Source organism: Toxorhynchites rutilus, chromosome 2 (assembly GCF_029784135.1).
Source record: "Toxorhynchites rutilus septentrionalis strain SRP chromosome 2, ASM2978413v1, whole genome shotgun sequence".
In the NCBI taxonomy this organism is placed as follows: Eukaryota; Metazoa; Arthropoda; class Insecta; order Diptera; family Culicidae; genus Toxorhynchites; species Toxorhynchites rutilus.
The window spans coordinates 215,180,927-215,201,293 of NC_073745.1; the positions used below are offsets into that span (position 1 = coordinate 215,180,927).

Sequence of the window (20,367 nt, forward strand, 5' to 3'; positions counted from 1 at the left end):
AAGTTTACATCTCACAAGTGTACGTACTTTTTTTTTATCTGTATTATAGTGACATTCAACTCATTTGGCTGGTTCGTCACTTTTACTTCCATTTTTGGAAGAATGTCGGGAGTGAGAATTGAACTCGTGACAGTGTACGTACTTCTCGAACCGCGAATTTGCTTGAAACTGGAAAGTTCATTCGAAAGTTCATCTTCCAAGGGTGGAGTACAAGAAATTTGGAAAATCAAAATTTTATTTTGCAAGTCCCAAAAGGTCGATTTCGGCAAAAAAATGTTTTCGAGATGACACCAGATTTCGACGTTTTATGCATTTTGAAGTCATTTGGCATCGAAAACAAAATTGCGATTTTCCAAATTTCCTTTACTCCCCCCATGAAAGATTTTCGAGGACCAAAAATCAAAACATTGGGCGCTTTGAGGCACCCCTAAATCATGTCCGATTGAGCTGGAATTTTGCACAGATCATTTTTTTTTGGGTCAATGAACAAAATGTACATTTGAAATTTGATGATGAATTTTTTTCCATATATCCATGGCCACCATACCTTAGATATTTCATCTTTCGAATAAAGTGATTATCAAAGAACTTCGTTTAGCCGGAAAAGTATTAGAGGAAATGAGGTTGAAATGAACAGGGTTGGTAAAATGAACCAGTGCTAAAACTTCGATAATTTAACTATAAACAAATTGATACTTCTTCATTATCCTACTCTTAGAACATTTAAAGCTGTTTAAGACACCTAGTTATGCAGGAAACTGTCAAATGTAACAAATAAAAAATTAAACACAAATTACTCTCACGGTAGTCATTTTGATGTAATTTTGTGCGCATCGTATTTAAGGAATTTCCCGTGAAATATAAATTATTCGACCTGATATCTTCGACAAATCATCAGTTTGGACAGTGATTAATTTGCATTTGAAATTACTTAGTTGTTTGGGGCAAAATGAGCCACCACTGGATAACGACTAACAATGTCATGTTTTCCAAAGCTGATCTATCTTATCAAATGTTGCTTTTCAATGGGGTCGTTTTGTGGCTTTGACCATGGAAAAAAAGCCACCTCGACCAAAACCAAAACTCAATATGTGAAGCTTTATATGTTTCTTACTACTTTTTCGCACGTATGAGTAAATTCTAATTACTACTGTAGGTGAATAAGCTCAGCTTGATTCATACATTCATACTACTATTTCAATAATGATTTGAACAAATTTAGATAAGGAACAACGCATAAATCTATCCCATTTAGCATGGTATATGTAATTGCTTATTTTACCACCGCCATGTGATCATTTTAACCGCACGATAAAAAAATACTCGATTTTACATCGTATTTTCTTTTAATGAAAAATGTACTATTTTCACTTTTTATAATAAAAACCGTTTAATATCTTGAACAACAGTTAGTTAAGCTATAATATTCTCCGAAGAGCGGAAATTGTAGCAGTATGTGGACGCAGTAAATGGGCATATTCCTTAGGGTGTTCATTTTAACCGCTTTTCCCCTATTAACGCTCAAAGGAGGAATTGATTACTCATCGGAAATACCCAGCGCAAATCGTACCCCCTCCCCAAGCCCCGACAATTGAAATCATCAATGATCCGGAGCAGGATTATTAACGCTTGAGAAGAAATAGATTGCTCCTCGGAATTACACAGCAAAAATTAGACCCCTTTCCCAACAATTGAAAACGACGATCGATTGCGGCATTTGTAAACAAATAATTTTATAACGCCGCTTTCATATATCAGGGGCTTACAATGAGAGGGGTGTAAGCAGTGTTGCCACATTTAAATCTGTTCCAGAGGGGTCAGAAATCTTTCTCATCTGTACTTTTTTTTTCAATAATCTGTACCAAAAATCTGTACCATCGAAAATATTCGTTGTAGAGAAAAAACTAATTTATCAGCATTAAAAAATACTCATTTATTTACTACAAATACTACATTTAAATTTGCAAGTCATTCGTGTGTTTGATGATGCTTATAGGGGAAATCAGGGTAAAACCGACACCCTAAGGATTTCCACATATTTCAAAGACGTGTATCTTCGACTTCAAATGGTTACAGAATTTCTCTTTAACTATTCATGAACCATTCTACAGTATCTGATGATCATTTTTTGAGTGGAAGTCGAAATTTGATAGAATACAAAAATTGATGTTTACATATGAAATAAATGGGAGTGCGGGTGAAATCGACCCCCTGTCGGACAAAACCGACACCTTTGAAGAAAATAATGAAAACTTGTTACAATAATTTCAAAGTATCAACAAGCTATATTTTATATCTATATACTATTTGGGCACTTCAAAACAGGGGAAGGGAGATAGTTGCATATTGTATGTAATTGAATTGCTCAGATTTTGAATAGCAGAAAATCAAACAAATTCATATATTTCAAATGTAACTGAACCCCACAGCTCTACCGCTGATGCAGTCTTAGGTTTGCGGAACGAATGTTCGGATTCCGGTCTAAACATCTCAGCCAGCACTTATGTTTATGTTCCATCTTGGGTGAGCATCCACGGGAGATGTGCTGATGAGCGTTGAAGCTCTGCCTGGGTTTTTTTATGGCATGCCCGATTTATAGTTGGTTTTTGGCTATTTATCAGTCCAGCTCTGTCGTTTTGTCTTCCAAATATAACACGAGGCATCTACAAAAAGTAAGGACACATTCTTCCTGTCAGTGGGACACGTAACCTGGTGTCGGTTTTATCCTGACCGAAGGTGTCGGTGTTACCCCGAACAGACTCGAAATTCCAAAACAAAATTTCCGAGCATCGATAAGCAACAAAACCACCTACCGTCACACAAAATACGTTGAACAATGATCTAAGATGAATTAGGCTGCCAGAAGTAGCGTATTTTCCAAAATTTTCCGACAAAAATACTTAAATTCCACTACTGAAATTTTACACGGATTAACTCTTGTTCGCTGGCCGGTCATGTTTTGTTGTTTATTTTAACAGCAAAGTGACTTCCGCAGTTGTAGGGTGTCTCGAAACGTAATAAATGACAGGTATGTACAGGTGACATCGGGAAATTTACAAAAAATTGCTTCTAATTGGTAAAATCAGGGAGTGTCGGTTTTACCCACAGTGTCGGTTTTACCCTGATTTCCTCTACGTAGTTTTTTTGAATCTAGATTGCATATTATCATTTTTTTTACATTTTCTAGCTGCTACCACGATGTTTGACCAAATCCTTTGATCACAAAATAGCGTTCATTGTATTGTTGCTGAGCCGATTTCAAAGCTCATTTTTGTTCTGATCATATTCAAAAAAAAAATTGCCCGACAGTTGCCGAGGAGTGAGGCATAGTGAGAACGTTACAAACAAGGTAACGAAGCGCCCAAAAGGCGAGCGAACCGTCAGTTCTTTTTAAGCATCCAATTTTTGTCCACCAACCCTGCACATGCCCGTTTTCTGAAAGTGTGATTTCCTTACGGAATAATTTTATATTTGGGCTACAGAATTTATTCTCCACATCATGTACATTCCCATTGTAGAATCCTGGAAACACTTCTAACACAACGGTCATGCCAGTCAAATTGGAAAAAATTCTGGGATTTAACAATGCCGTAGACTTGAGCGTCGAATCATCCAACTCGAATCTTTTCCTCATTTATTTGATCAGCTCCACGAAATTGTCCATTGTCCATTGTTCTGATAATTTCTTCTGCTGCTATTCCAACCTAAAATTATTGTTGCTTTCTTCATATTTAATAGCATTGGACATTGAAACAAAGTAAGATTCCTCGCAGATATTAGTGAGAATGATCAAACAAAAATCCTTCAGCTCTTCATGTAGCATCGTGAATTCAGGTTTTTCAGTCTGGAACAAACGATTCAATCTGTTGATCTGGGGCAAAACATACATCGCACCGTCCGACGCGAATCCTTTCAGACGATCCTTGTAGGGAATTTCGTCATGTACCTCAATGTTGCTTTGTTCAAATGTAAGAAATTTCACAAATGGTAAAAATCTGTACCAATCTGTACTTTTTGACGAAAATCTGTACTCTGTACCGTACAGAATCTGTACCAAAAATAACAAAAAAATCTGTATTATTCCAGATAAATCTGTACGTGTGGCAACACTGGGTGTCAGTGATTAGATCGATTTCTCTACATCGACTCTCTCTTTTGGTCATAACTTAGCTGCAAATACATTCCGTACTGTATTTGGCAATGTGAAAGATAGGTCAGATCCCCATTTATCGGACTCTATAGCAAACTTAAATTGGAACGATTTTGCAGTTGAGTCATTAACTAAAGAAAAAGTTGATGAAGAGAATTCGATCAAGTCACTTACACCCCTTGCATTCTAAGCCCCTCATAAAGTGTATGAGATAATAGGCCATTTGTTTAACGTATGTTTTAGAATGACACGATTATACCTCGATGATTCGGTATTTCAATGCCAACTATTCGGACTCATCCCATGATTCATTTGCTTGGTGCGTTAGTTTGCTGAATAAAATGCTGGTTCAATGATATGGAGGAATACTTGTTTGCTCTTGAATAATGCAGTTGTTGAATCCAAGATGGTGGAGTTAACAGGTGGATCGTAATTTACACTATATAGAAAAGACGTATGAGGAATGGCAAGACGAAAAGTTTGGGATACGTCCGAACGGCAATTCTGACATTACGTTTTACCTTCCACTTCACTTTCCTTGGTTGAATCAACATCTCGCATATCGCATTAGAATCATTCATTATACAATTTTGATGAATAATAATATCTTCTATCTATTTATCTACCTCACGATTAGTATAATCTGAGCTATTGAGCTACATATAGGATTCTGAAGTTTAATCCTCTTATTCTTCCCATTCTCATGTAATTTGATATATGAGACATGAGGTTTGATTTAATTATTCAAATAGAAACTGGTCAGCAGCATCGGTCAGCAGCATAATCTTCATATAAAACATCTGATGGGTTTCAAGGAATTTGCCAAATGCAGAAGGTGATTCAGATTTTCTTGAGACGGATATCAAAATTATGGAAAAAGAACTAGAGAAGAATTTAAAAACAGTACCAGTATCTGTTACGTGAAAAGAAAAAGAAACAAAGGCCTTATTCGTCATAACTATCGTCCTGATTCGGGTCTTGTCCATCTATATTTTCAGTCCTTGATTACATCCAATAGGGCATTTACCGAATCCAAATAAACATATTTACGTCCTCTGGATACGTCAGGTTTTCGTTCTAAAAATGCCATCAGGTGAATAAATTGCTGTTTGTTTATCTTTTCATACCTAAGAAGCAAGACAAGATTCAAAATGTTAGCAAAAAAGCTAAATAAATACGAAATTAAACTTACTCCATTCCGCGTGACTAGCCTTCACCATCTACAACACAAGTGACAAATATACTTGTTTTTCTCCGTGACATGACAGTATCGTGATATTCATAATAACACCGAGTTCATCAAAGTTGTCACGACGGATGAACTCTTCCGGATTCTACACACACGGAGGAAGCCGTAATAACGTTGTATACAATTCACTTCGTTTTCACCGTGAAGTGACGTTCGTGATCAGGCCCAATGTGGAAGATAGGTCAAAACCTCATCTATCGGATTCTATAGCAAACTCAAATTGGAACGTTTTTGTAGTTGAGTTATTAACTAAATAAAAAGTTGATGAAGAGAAATTGATCAAGTCACTTACACCCCTTGCATCCTAAGTCCCTCATATGTGATTTCTTTGATATGGTGAAATAATATCCACTACACTATATCAAAGATTTCGTATTCTTCACTATCAAATCCATAGCCAATGGCACCCATCGGTATCGAATTATCATCGATATCTTGACTTTCGCTAAACGCTCCTTTCAGTTCGGCTGCAGAAATGGAATTGGGAGGGAACAGCATAATGCATCGCAATACTATTGAATGGATATATATACGTATTTATGTCATTTCAATTTATGTAATTTCAATGTTTTCAATTTTAAAGCTATTGAAACAAGTTTTCGAGTCAATAATTAACAATCATATAACTCTTGGACATTTTGTCTTTCGAATCAAATGATTATCATACCACTCCGTTCAACCGGCAAAGAGGTATTAACGTTCGAAACCTTGCACTCCAAGTGTCACTCTCTTGTTGAACTTTGAACTTACACATCGGTACAGAAATGAACGACTTAGTCAAAAAAGTAGTTACATCTTTAATGGAAAGCTCCCTTGTTTACCCACCGTGAACTCATGCACAATTTTCAAATGAGAGAGAGAAGTTCAATATGACGTATAGTTCATTTTACGGTGAAAGATGAAAACACGAACCATCGTAGAGCAGATAGCAACGAAAGCACCCGAATGATTTTTGATCATGTTGACAGAGAAACTGCTGGAAGAAGCAAAAACAGAGATTTGGAGATTTTTGGAAATTTTCAGTAGAATACGACTTCATCGAGCCGTAGGTCTCTTCCACTACATCTCGGGAAGTCGGAAAGGATAGCTCTAAAAACACATTTCACTTTTAAAGCAGTAAATCAATTTATAATCTTTTGTTATGCATCAAATTCAATTATAATACCAGCTAACTTCGTCTCGCCCAAAAAATTTTTTTTAAATAAATTCTTTCGAACATTCACGTTTTCTTACTGAGTGAACGTTCGTGGGTTCAATCTCCGATCCCTCTATTGATTGACTTTCTAATTGGCCCTTCACGATTTCCTTTTACTTACTACAAATTTCCTATTATTTCTACCAATACTAATATTTTTTTTTTCAGACGCAATTTTCGCTCAAGATTCTTGATTCACTTACAAAAACATGTTTCTCCATACATGTTTGATGCTGGAACGTAAATTTTCAATCATAATTTTATTTTCAAAGCGCGTTATTCCACCTGAGAATCTATTGCCATTTTTGCTTCACACCAACGTAATACGAAGCTTAATTCCGCAAACGTGAAATCCATTACGGGAATTCAATTTTCCGAATTTTCCGACCTTCCTTTAGAGTTTTCCCAAAATTTACCTCTTCGTAATATTGATTTACGGGCAAAAACGAATACAACAAAATAAAAAACAGCTTTAATCGGACGATACTTTTCTCGGGTTTTGCACTTACCAACACATTTGGCCTTCCATTTTTGTTTATATAGATGCTGTTCCACCAGGTGTGTAAATATTTAATCAAAAGTTCGACAGATTTTTCTAACTGTCGATGTAGCACTCCAGGAACTGTGTATTTAGTGTTTCAACTCACAACATATGAAGTTTCGATCAGCGCTGAACTCAATGTTGGTGTTTCTGCTACCATTTGGAGAAAATTGCTAGCATCGAATGCTAGTCGTTATTCGTTTATTAGAGTCTCCTAAGTGTAAAAAATCATGGGATCAGGCGAACCATTAACGTTGACTGCAGGTTCTGAATTTAGTGTAGTCATTGAAGTGTGGTCTATAATTCCACAACTCCTCAACTAAATTCGTACATCATGACAATGGCTCTAAAATCCTCCTTTATAATGATGAGAGATAATCATTAAGTGGATTTCATCGAGATAACATGACTTCAATCAGGAAAAATAAGCATTTCTGAGGATCTTAGAAATAGTTAGGGTATAGATTAGTTGAGATGTTTGTTTTTAACTAATTCGAATCATACATATAGGTATCCGATTGCAGAAATTGAAAAAGTTCCACCTATTCAACAATCATCAATAAACAAACAAACTAATGGAAATAAACTAGCAAAATTCGTTCGCAGCAAAAAACATTATTAATGTTGAAACTGTTTACCATTAACACTCCTGAAGAAGACGTAGCAAAGAACCTTTTTCAAGAGTTTTCAATGTACAGGAGCAGACCTTTCTTTCTCTCAGACTGGACGTCAGCTTGGAATTGTACCAAAAAAAACACCCAACAATGTCAAGCAGGGATCGAACCTAGACCGGCTAGAATGGAAAGCTGTTTTATACGATTACGCTGTTCACATAGCCACTGGTGCTGTTGCATAAATGCGTGATAATATTAGGTTGGGGTAAAAGTTATCCATTATGTTTTCTCGATAGCTGACTTGATATTACCAGAATATCCGTTGTATGAGAACAGTAATGCTTTTGAATCCGGACGCTTTTTAATTCAGACACTTTTTCATTACAGTCAATATCATACCAAAACCATAACATTTCTAGCATGTTGAATAAATGTGACTGATAGTTATTATTTTACCAATTTAGTGTAGCGTCAAGCATTTTACCTAGAGCTCCTGACAAAAAATGTCAAAAATTAAAATAAATATTTGTGTTTTACAAACCCATGTCCGGAATAAAGAGGACATCCAGAAAATGATTTTAAATCCGAACGGTGGGTCAAAGTAAACGATTAAATTTCTTATTGAAGGAGTTGCATAAGAATGTCCGGAATTAAAAGCAAATGTGTCCGAAATTCAAATCATGAATAAAAAGTGTCTGGATTTAAAATATCGGTACAATGGAGCCGTTGTACACTCTGTCCAACTTCTATAAGACCAGATGATGATCTGGCTGCTTCGTGCCATGGTAAACAAACAATGCTTCAACTTATATTCTAGTGTATTGGTATTGGTGACTAAAGGGTGTGTCACATCAAATTGCGTCACGGAAAAAACGCTGTAGAAATTACATTTTAAGGAATTATATCTTCAGCTTTCGCTTATAATCAGATAAGAGTGTATAGATCACGTTGGACATGCTTCACTGTCAATTTTTCGTAAATTTGGAAAAATGTCGTCGAACGAAAAAGAGCGTCGTGAATTAATCTTGCGCACTCATTTCGAGAATCCGGAGTTGTCACATCGGGACATCGGTAAGATGCTGGGAATCGTCCAATCCATGGTCAGCAGAGTACTAAAACGATACTTCGAGAACCTAATCATCCACCGGAAGGTGAAGAACGGCAAAAATGGATGCTCCGTCAGTGAAAAAGATCACAAGCGCGTAGTTAAGCAGTTTAGACGTGATCCGAGAAGTTCGGTCCGGGATGTCGCCAATAAGCTGAATTTGTCAAGTTCATTCGTCCAGCGGACCAAGCAGCAGGAGGGCCTGCGTACATACAAGGTTCAGAAGGCTCCTAACCGCGACGAAAGGCAAAACATGGTGGGGAAGACGCGAGCCCGGAAGCTGTACACCGAAATGCTGACGAAGCCGCATTGCCTGGTAATGGACGACGAAACCTACGTCAAAGCGGACTTTCGTCAGCTGCCGGGCCTGTTGTTCTTCTCCACAGAGGACAAATTCAGCGTTCCGGAGGAGATTCGCAAGCAGAAACTATCCAAGTTTGCCAAAAAGTACATGGTTTGGCAAGCGATCTGCTCTTGCGGAAAGTGGAGCGCCCCCTTCGTGGTGACCGGCACGGTAAACGGGCAGGTTTACCTTAAGGAGTGCCTACAGAAGCGTTTACTACCACTATTGAAGCAGCACGAGGGCCCGACCATCTTCTGGCCGGATCTCGCTTCGTGCCACTATTCAAAGGACGTGTTGGAGTGGTACGAAGCCAACGGGGTCACCTTCGTGCCAAAGGAAATGAACCCGCCCAACGCGCCAGAGCTTCGCCCAATAGAGAAATATTGGGCGATTATGAAGCAGGCCCTCCGGAAGAACCCAAAAGTTGTCAAATCGGAGGCGGACTTCAAGAGAAAATGGATTTCTGTTCAAAAAAAACTACAACCTGATGTTGTACAGAACCTTATGGACGGGGTAAAGAGGAAGGTGCGAGCATACGGGCTTGGGCTCGAAGTATGAATAAAAAGAAAATGCCAAAAGTTGTTTAATAGTTTTTATTTTACTGTCTAAAATTTTCAAAAGGATCGGTCTACTGGGCGAATTTCTACAGCGTTTTTTCCGTGATGCAATTTGATGTGACACACCCTTTACCATTCACTGCATGATTTTCATGTGTGTGTGTGCAAGCACTGAGCGTAAACCAAAGGTTTTGTATTTTTCAACTGTCAAGTTTCTATAAGACCAGTTATATTTTTCGTTTGTTTTAGTTGTTTTGATCAATAAATCTGGAAAACGCCGAAGGAAAAAGTGCCCACGGAGAGAAAAGAAAGACAAACCGATGTTTTTCACCAAGAAAATGTTGATATCAGAGAAATTTCTCGTCGGATTGGACGATCCCATCAAGTAGTTCTCAATTATTTGACGAATCCTCAAGGATACGATAGAAGGAGAGAGCTCCACGTAAATCGAAGCTCTCTGACCGGGATAAGCGGGAAATAGCTAGAACAGCTTCGAATGCCTCATAATCGCTTATGCAAATCAAGCAATATTTCTATTTAAATGTTACTCGGGTGACGACAAGTTTCGGTAAAAAATCCTCACATAAAGAGTGTTTAAAAGGCTTAGGCTCCTAATCTTACACCATCTCACATCGGAAGATGTCTGAGTTTTGCCAAAGTACACATGAACCGACAGTGGGACATGGTTTGTTGTGACAAAGAATGTTTCCGAAAGAATACATTTTGCTATATACCATAACGAAAAATTCTTCAATGTATAGGTTATCTTCACTGACGAAGACAAGTTCAATTAGGATGGTTCTGATGGTTTCAACGGGTACTGGCGTGATTTACGGAAGAAGGAACAGTATTTTTCAACCAGGAATTTTGGTGGAAGCTCGTGCATGGGTTTGGCGGGATTCTGTGCAACCGGAAAGCTCAAGATAGCTTTCACATCATTCAAGGATTACATAAATGTTCTGGAATCATCTCTCCTACCGTTTTTGCGTGGATATCGTCACAAAAAATTCATAACCAAATCAGCAAGGAAACTAAGCAATGGATTAAGGACCAAAAACTTAGTTTTTTGGACTGGCCGGCTTGCTCTCCAGAATTGAATCCTGTCGAAAATCTTCGGGGGATCCTTGTACGCAGAATCTACACTGAAGGAAAACGGTACACCACGATTGAAGAGCTCAAGCTCGCAATTTCGGAAGCATGGGAACAATATCGAGAAAATCGTTCAGCGGCATTTGGTAAATAGTATTCCAACATGAATTTTCCAGGTTTTTAGTCGAAATGGCAAGGTTGCCAATTATTGACATGTAAATTGACGATCGTTTTGAATTTTTCATTGATTTTTTTTATCCAAAATATATATTTTTATTAAGGCTCATATGGCGTCAACCTATTGAGCCGGGAGCTCAATATTTCGACAATGTTTGCCTTAAAGGGTGTGTCACATCAAATTGCATCACGGAAAAAACGCTGTAGAAATTCGCCCAGTAGACCGATCCTTTTGAAAATTTTAGACAGTAAAATAAGAACTATTAAACAACCTTTGGCATTTTCTTTTTATTCATACTTCGAGCCCAAGCCCGTATGCTCGCACCTTCCTCTTTACCCCGTCCATAAGGTTCTGTACAACGTCAGGTTGTAGTTTTTTTTGAACAGAAATCCATTTTCTCTTGAAGTCCGCCTCCGATTTGACAACTTTTGGGTTCTTCCGGAGGGCCTGCTTCAAAATCGCCCAATATTTCTCTATTGGGCGAAGCTCCGGCGCGTTGGGCGGGTTCATTTCCTTTGGCACGAAGGTGACCCCGTTGGCTTCGTACCACTCCAACACGTCCTTTGAATAGCGACACGAAGCGAGATCCGGCCAGAAAATGGTCGGGCCCTCGTGCTGCTTCAATAGTGGTAGTAAGCGCTTCTGTAGGCACTCCTTAAGGTAAACCTGCCCGTTTACCGTGCCGGTCATCACGAAGGGGGCGCTCCACTTTCCGCAAGAGCAGATCGCTTGCCACACCATGTACTTTTTGGCAAACTTTGATAGTTTCTGCTTGCGAATCTCCTCCGGAATGCTGAATTTGTCCTCTGCGGAGAAGAACAACAGGCCCGGCAGCTGACGAAAGTCCGCTTTGACGTAGGTTTCGTCGTCCATTACCAGGCAATGCGGCTTCGTCAGCATTTCGGTGTACAGCTTCCGGGCTCGCGTCTTCCCCACCATGTTTTGCCTTTCGTCGCGGTTAGGAGCCTTCTGAACCTTGTATGTACGCAGGCCCTCCCGCTGCTTGGTCCGCTGGACGAATGAACTTGACAAATTCAGCTTATTGGCGACATCCCGGACCGAACTTCTCGGATCACGTCTAACTGCTTAACTACGCACTTGTGATCTTTTTCACTGACGGAGCATCCATTTTTGCCGTTCTTCACCTTCCGGTCGATGGTTAGGTTCTCGAAGTATCGTTTTAGTACTCTGCTGACCGTGGATTGGACGATTCCCAGCATCTTACCAATGTCCCGATGTGACAACTCCGGATTCTCGAAATGAGTGCACAGGATTAATTCACGACGCTCTTTTTCGTTCGACGACATTTTTCCAAATTTACGAAAAATTGACAGTGAAGCATGGCCAACGTGATCTATACACTCTTATCTGATTATAAGCGAAAGCTGAAGATATAATTCCTAAAAATTAAATTTCTACAGCGTTTTTTCCGTGATGCAATTTGATGTGACACACCCTTTATAACTATGTTAGTAATATGTAACCGATTACTCGCGGCTAATTTTTCATTGATAATACTTATGAATTTTGAAATGGTCTTATAGAAACTGGACAGCTGAAATTATCATAGTTAAGCACAATAAATAAACAAACAACTCTTTTGAACGAAATTGACGTTAAATGTACTTTATTCTATGCATTCAACAATGTATGAATGTATCTTGTTGAAATTCTAACTGTTTGTGTTGCAACGAAATAGAATCAGGGTGGTCTTTTAGAAGTTGGACAGAGTGTATAACGTCAATGATGACACTGATTTTATCAAAAGGGTCATAACCGGGTGACCAATAATAGGTATATGGTAACGATGTCAATGGAAGAAAGCGAAAGGTTGATTAAGTTGGTCACTTTCCGATTACCGTGGCGTAGTGCATCAGGAGGTCTTACCACAAGGTCGTGTGGTCAAGAAGGAGTTATGAATATTGATGAATTGATAAAGTTATAAACCCCACCTCACTTTTTGTGCACATCATGTACATCACTTTCTTTCTAATCCCCATGTTATATTTGTTGACATTCAGTCAGAGAGCTCTCGTTGCTTTCCAAACAGCTATAATGTCACTGCCTTCGCAAGCGCGAAACAAAAATCAATTCCTCCAAATTCTATCTTTGAGTTGGATAATGTCTCAACAAATTTTGACACTAATTTGTCTTGCTATATTTCCAGATTGCGGACGGAGCCGTCAGCTACAACGAGACTTCTCGGAGGCAACCATATATAGGAAGCACCCATTAATCATCAATCATTGACAACATTAAATGTTCCATTAGCAATGAAAACTCACTTCGGCAAAGTCAGCAAGAAACAATTAATCAATCGCAGAAACAAGAAAAGCACCCCCATGTTCCTCCAACGCGGCATTCGATGCCAAGAATTGTTTTCGAAATAATTAATTGTACCGCAGTACAATACCTAGTACGTGCCCACCGCTTGCTATCCTGGCCACCTCCGCCGCCTGGCCCTGAACGTTTTTGGCCATGAAAAACACCCCAGCATCGGGCACTTAGGGTGTGAAGTGTATGCGTCCGTGTTTTACGCCTGAGAACGCCCCAAATACCATTCGGCGGTGGAAAACCACAATCCAGCATTGTTTGCCGCGTGATACTCACTCAACTTGAAATTCAACGGTATTAAATCATTATTTAATGACGGTGCGTTGCCTATCCATCAGGTGTCACGTTCGGTGCTTAGCAGACCGGAAATCGATGCATGTGTAGCTGATATCAAGGCTATCGACGACAGAAGTGAGTGGAACTGATGCTGTACTTATTGTGGATGCTGCTCAGTGTGTGAGTTTATCAAGCCCATAGTTTAGCACCCCAACTGCTAAATACGTCAGGATTCAGGGTTGCATTGGCAACCGCTGCAAGTATAGGGTGACACCAACTAAGTGACAAATTCCAAAACAATGTTGATAATACACACAATAAAATTAATTCTGATCACATTAAACATTCTACCGTACCGGTTCACTCATCGAAATGTCCTGTTCCTGATCTACCTGGGGACGCTCGTCACACACGGTGAGTAATGATTATCATTTTTACCACTTGCGTTCACAAAATCACAGGGTGTGACCATCGCTTCGAATACACGGATTGTGTGTTACGAGGGAACACTCTTCCGGTTTAGATGGCACAATATGCAAACGCCTCATCGGCCACTAGAATGGGATTGGGAATGGAAATACTGGCCACGTTTACCGATTGCGTTGTGGATATCTGTTCCTGTCGATTCAGAAAACAAATACGGCAATTATTGCATTGATTAATGTGATAATGCGGCTGTAATTGACGTAGATTAGCATGTTTGCACGTGGAACGCCATTTTGAATACTATTGATTTGAATGGATTCGGTAAAGCGCTTGTGAGGGAACGAATGCCTCTCAATACCATCGTAATCGATTTGGGCACCGGGGGATTAAAGTCGTTTATTACTGCAGTGAATGTGAATCAAATATATGCTTGTCATGAGCAGCGAGTCTACGAACGGTGGCAAATCAAAAGTCCCCCACAAAGTGAGATTCTGACGAAAGCGCTACGTTCTCCAAATAGGATAAATATTTGACTTTGCCGAACAGCACATTGTTGCAGCAGAATGCAAAGAACGGCCACTTCTCGCCTCACTTTATGAACCCCGGTGGTTAGTTTGGCACCCCCAAGAAAGTGTAAATGACTGCATGAAGATTGAAATTGCTGCCGCGCCATCCCTCCACTTTGCCTTCTGGAAGTCCAGTGGACTGAACATTGTGTAGTTTTCAGCACTGTTCATAAATTCTATCTCATCGTCGCCATCGTCCTTGCGGGCAAGGGTGAGAAAAGTTTGCCAAGTGTCATGTGTATTTTATGCAGTTTACTACGAGATGGAGCCGAAACTGCTTCCGACGATGCTTGCTCATGTCGACACGAGCAAGATTGCTGCACAGAATGTATTCTTCGTACAGCGCATACATTAGCAATGTTGGAAGTCTTTTCCCCCAGCGTAGAACAAGAACTTTCGTCGGGATACTGAAGCAATTTATTAACAGTAAAATGGCAGCCTCGATGGAAACAAAACATGTATTGGACCGATTCTTATTCTTGACGATGTGTTATTGCGATCAAAGTTTGATTGTATCTATTTTTAGTGTCCCGCTTTCTAAAACTCATTATGTGAAACGTGGAACGATCATAAATTAGTGAAACATTATTGAGTGCACTGCAAATACTCTTTCACATAAATATCTTATTTAACCTTCCTATACTGGCGCGTAAGTCTTACAGACCGAGAATGAATAAGGTGGCTGAATTAAATGACTATTAAAACTGATGAAGTTATAGAAAAAATATTTTCTGGAGTTTTTTCATTCAGTTATATCTTTTTTCATTGAATAAAAACCAATAACGCCTAAAAATACACGATAGTTACATTACAGAGACGCGCACAGTATGTGAGTACACGAGTTACCTTTTTTTCGCGCGAGTATAGGGGTATTAATATTGTCAGCTGACATAAAAATTTCACCCCTCATTCTGCCAAACCAAGATTTTTGTTGTGGTCTGTGACAACTTGTTCTGCTTAAAATAATCTCCAACCTGTCCTTCTTCGGTAGCTGTGTAAAACTCTTGACCTTGGATTTGCTTGAAATCATCCTTGGCGTCTGCTTCATCGACCATTATGAGGCATTCAGATTTGGTCACATTTGTACAAAAGGGTGCAGCTACCCAAAGTTGCATTTTTCATCATCATGTCGCATTTTATACTTATTTTTTATTTGTCAAAATTTTATTACGACTATGCGTATCTACAATAGTTTAGCTACAACTTTTTCGAAAAATTCTTAGAAATTAAACTTGTAAGGCATTGCTTGAACTATCTAACATATTATATTTTGTTTTTTTATTACAATTCTTCTTATTGTGATTTGATGGGCTGGAGTGTTTCTCACTGCCCAGCAAACATTAATTCCCATAACTTGCAACTCTAATTCGTTGGTCAGTGATGATATCTTGGAATCTGAGCGTCCAAAAAATTAGCGATCTATATATGAAAAATAGAGAATTGCTGATACAAAAAAAAAAGCAAATTGGAAAAACTTTTTATCGAGTAGGTTAAAAAATACGGACATGGTTCCGATTTCGCCAAATAATTATTCACGGTTTGCGCATTATAAAATGTGTTCTAAAACTGGTTAATAACCATTAAAAAATCGGCTCAAACGTAAAACATAGGTTTATTAGACGTATTAGCTTTAAGTGTTAATGGAAATCGCTTTTCAAATTATTTTTATTGAATTTTCATGAATATTATTTTTCGTATATAGAGGGGCTAGTTGGTCACACAAATTGCTCTTTTGAGAGCAACGCATATAAAGTTTTCAGGTATGCCGTGTTTTATTACGCAAGCCATAAACAAATATACAAAGCATATGTTTTACTGCTAAACCCAGTGTATTTGAAACGAGACAACCACCACGCAAACCACTTGCAATATAATTGTCATACTTATATTTTTGCTGTAAAATTTTCATTATATATAATAAACGCTATCATTGAATATCAGAACTCACAATAATGAATAGAGTAATGCAGCATACCTGGAGACTATTTATATATACTTTGAGGAGAACGGTACAAATGTCATCAAAACAAATGCAAGCGGTTGTGCGTCGCAGGGATGCCAGGTGATTTTTTTCAAATGTTTTGATATGGTACGAGAAAATGTCTTCACCATAATATTGGAGGAAAAAACCATAATATTCACACAAAACCGGAACTGTGATAACTCTATTGGTTTATTTCAACTTTGAAATTTTGACTGTAACTCAAACCATATCCATGAAACTAATTGTAGAAAAGGTATGTAACCGGAAAACCTTCGATTTGTGAAATGGTCATTTGAAAAATCTAGGTTGATCTATTGTATAGTAGTACTTATATCCCTTTCCTTCTAAGACCCTCAATTACAATTTTCAATATCATTTGACCAATTTTAAATACGACTTATTTTTCCAAAGGACGTATGTAAAAAAATAGAACTTTTTTAAAAAAAATTATAGGAGATTTTGTCAAAGATACAACCACATTATTGACGTAGAACTACGCTTGGTCACCCTGAAATGTTTTTTTTTTTATTTTAGAATCAATTGACGATAATTGATTAATGATTCATTCTTGCCCTCACAGAAAAATACACAAGCTGATCGCACGTCGCACTTGTCATGTCAATGCATTGAAAATTTACCTCGAACACTATTCCGGTGGCCTTTTTCACAATTGACATACACTCGGCTACAGGCGATTATAACTTGTTGCACCAGCACCATTATTCCACATCTCATCAATCTTTCTTTGGCACTTTGGCAACAACAATGGCAATCCTTGCAAGTATCAACTATCATGCTATATAGTTGTTCTTTAGTATTGTCTCAGTAGAATCGCACCTCTAGATATCGTTCGTTCAGCGAAAACCAGCCAATACCAAACAAGCGTTCAACATAGCATGCATACAGAGCCATACATTGGTGACTTGAAGCGACTAAGAATATACAAACTTCTCATCATTTTGCGCTATTCTCAAAAAAAAGCTTCTGTTGATTGCAAAAATTTGCATTGATTTCGCATGCTCAAGATAAGCGCAGCTGTTATCCTTAGTGTAGAAAGTTTTGCTACTGGCAAGCGAAACCCAATCACATACAAAATTCTAAAACGACATTTACCTTCTTGGTAACTAAATAAAAAAAACTCTCTCTATTAATCTCAATAAACTCGGAAAGAGTTGCATTACTTTATTATGATCAAGGTTAGCGCAAATGCCATCCTTGTTAAATGCAGTTTTGCGATTGACACGCGAACCCAAATAACTCACAACATTACATCACGACATTCACTATGCTTGATATTCTTCAAATAATTATGTGGCGCACAATCTTAGCGCCTGCTTTACCATAGCGTTAGTTTGATGCATTGATGTAATGTCAGAGGCACCAACGAATCACTTATGATGACGGAAAACAAGCAATGTTAACTGCTTCGAATAAAGAAAAAGTATGAATATCCATTATTCATACCTTACCTATTACTGTGGTTGCATAATTTGCACCATCAAACAATCGTCCATCATAGCATCAAAATATTATGCGATTGGTGCATCGCGACAGGGCCAATGCACACGGGAGCAGATACAAATGGGGTTTCAGCATATCGAAGATGTGCTATTTGCACACACGATGATAGCATAGTTTGATGATTCCTCACAAAATTGTGTGGTTCAGAACCTTTATGTAGGGGGGCCTCCGTAGCCACATTGGTTGCGCGTTCGCTTAGTAAGCGATCGATCGTGAGTTCGAAACACAGGGCCCTCATTGACCATCTTTGTGTTGTTACAGAATAACTACGTCCACGCAACAATCATCAGCGATGGAGATCGATCCACGGTCGAAATATGATCAGATTCATCCATACAACTGCTCTGCTCTGCAAGACACATCGGGCTGCTGTTCTATAAATAACTCAACAATGATCAATCAACTGTCTCCGCTGTCCGGTCTAACTGGATAATGGAAGAACAGATAGAAAACTCTTACGCCTAAATGGCTGCTACTGTGTTAATGTGTACCATATGGAATGGTATAGAAGGGAATACTCTAACGCCGAAAAATGGCAACTGTGTAATGTGCTAATTATAGATATGATAAATATGTGACATGTACACGATTAAAATTCGGCCCTGTTACAGCTAAAATGCCAATGAGCCTAAAATAAATAAAAGGGACAAAAAAAACCTTTATGTAATGATTACAATTCCAGAGACATCAGCGAGAAGGTAATTTCGTCGCGACCACAGTTCAATCCGAAACGAAGACATGTGATGAAGCAACACAAGAAATAACAAGCGATGTTCATTGTTTCGTATCTAGAACAATACAATACTGGGGATTGTAACATATTTACCTTAACGAGATCCAATATTTATGCTCTAAACACATATTCCCTTTCGTTCTACTTCTTCTTTTCTTTGTTGATCATTCCCCTTCGTTGATCGCCGATAAGATGCTCGTTACTGACGGCACGGGTTGGGGAGCTCACAAATGAGCAGATAAATGTGTGGGGAAATGGAAATGCTTTTAGTTTTCAACAATTTATATCGATTACTGTTCTGGGGATTGTAATATTAGGCTGTCAAAAAAGTCCTGTGGTATTTCCGCGAGGTGTCGTTGTAAGCGCGTAGTTCTAGTTGTGTTCATTGTATCGAGTCATACTATAGCTTGTTGGAAAGGTATTTTTGCGCGCTATAATATAGTCCTTGACAGTGTTTTGTTTGGTTAAGTCGTTCGTGAGATATAGTGTCGCAAATATGGAGCAAAATAAAAAGAAAATCCGACATATTTTACAGTACTACTATGACAAAGGCAAAAATGCATCTCAAGCTGCCAATAAAATTTGTGTAGTTTATGGACCCGATACAGTTTCCATTTCCACCGCACAACGATGGTTTCAACGTTTTCGTTCTGGTGTAGAGGTCGTCGAAGATGCGCCACGCTCCGGAAGGCCTGTCGTCGAAAATTGCGACAAAATCGCTGAATTAGCCGAGAAAGACCGGCATAGTAGCAGCCGTAGCATCGGCCAAGAGCTGGGGATAAGTCATCAAACCGTTATTAACCATTTGAAGAAGCTTGGATTCACAAAGAAGCTCGATGTATGGGTGCCACACACGTTGACGCAAAAAACATCTTTGACCATATCGACGCATGTGAATCGCTGCTGAATCGCAACAAAATCGACCCGTTTCTGAAGCGGATGGTGACTGACGATGAAAAGTGGGTCACTTACGACAACGTGAAGCGCAAACGGTCGTGGTCGAAGCCCGCTGAAGCGCCTCAGACGGGTGGCCAAGCCCTCATTAACGGCCAGGAAGGTTCTGCTGTGTGTTTGGTGGGATTGTCAAGGAATAATCTATTATGAGCTGCTTCCCTATGGCCAAACGCTCAATTCGGACCTGTACTGCCAACAACTTGACCGCTTGAAGGTAGCACTCATGAAGAAGAGGCCATCTTTGATAAACAGAGGCCGCATTGTCTTCTATCAGGACAACGCCAGGCCACACACTTCTTTGGTGACGCGCCAGAAGCTCCGGGAGCTCGGAGGTTCTTTTGCATCCGCCGTATTGTCCGGACCTTGCACCAAGTGACTACCACCTGTTTTTGTCCATGGCGAACGAGCTAGGTAGTCAGAAGTTAGCCACAAAAGAGACCTGTGAAAATTGGCTATCCGAGTTTTTTGCCAATAAGGAAGCGAGCTTCTATAACAGGGGTATTATGAAGTTGGCATCTCGTTGGGAACAAGTCATCGAACAAAACGGCGCAT

General features: G+C 39.0%; 1 protein-coding gene across 1 annotated transcript in view; it reads left to right on the forward strand.

Annotated features, from left to right (window-relative positions):
- LOC129764582 (lachesin) overlaps positions 1-20,367 on the forward strand; it is a 364,995-nt gene that overhangs the window by 78,477 nt on the left and 266,151 nt on the right. Inside the window, exon 2 of the mRNA XM_055763793.1 lies at positions 13,189-14,045. Coding sequence (XP_055619768.1) covers positions 13,931-14,045 — 115 coding nt within the window. The 5' untranslated portion in view covers positions 13,189-13,930. The remainder of the gene's footprint in view (positions 1-13,188; positions 14,046-20,367) is intronic.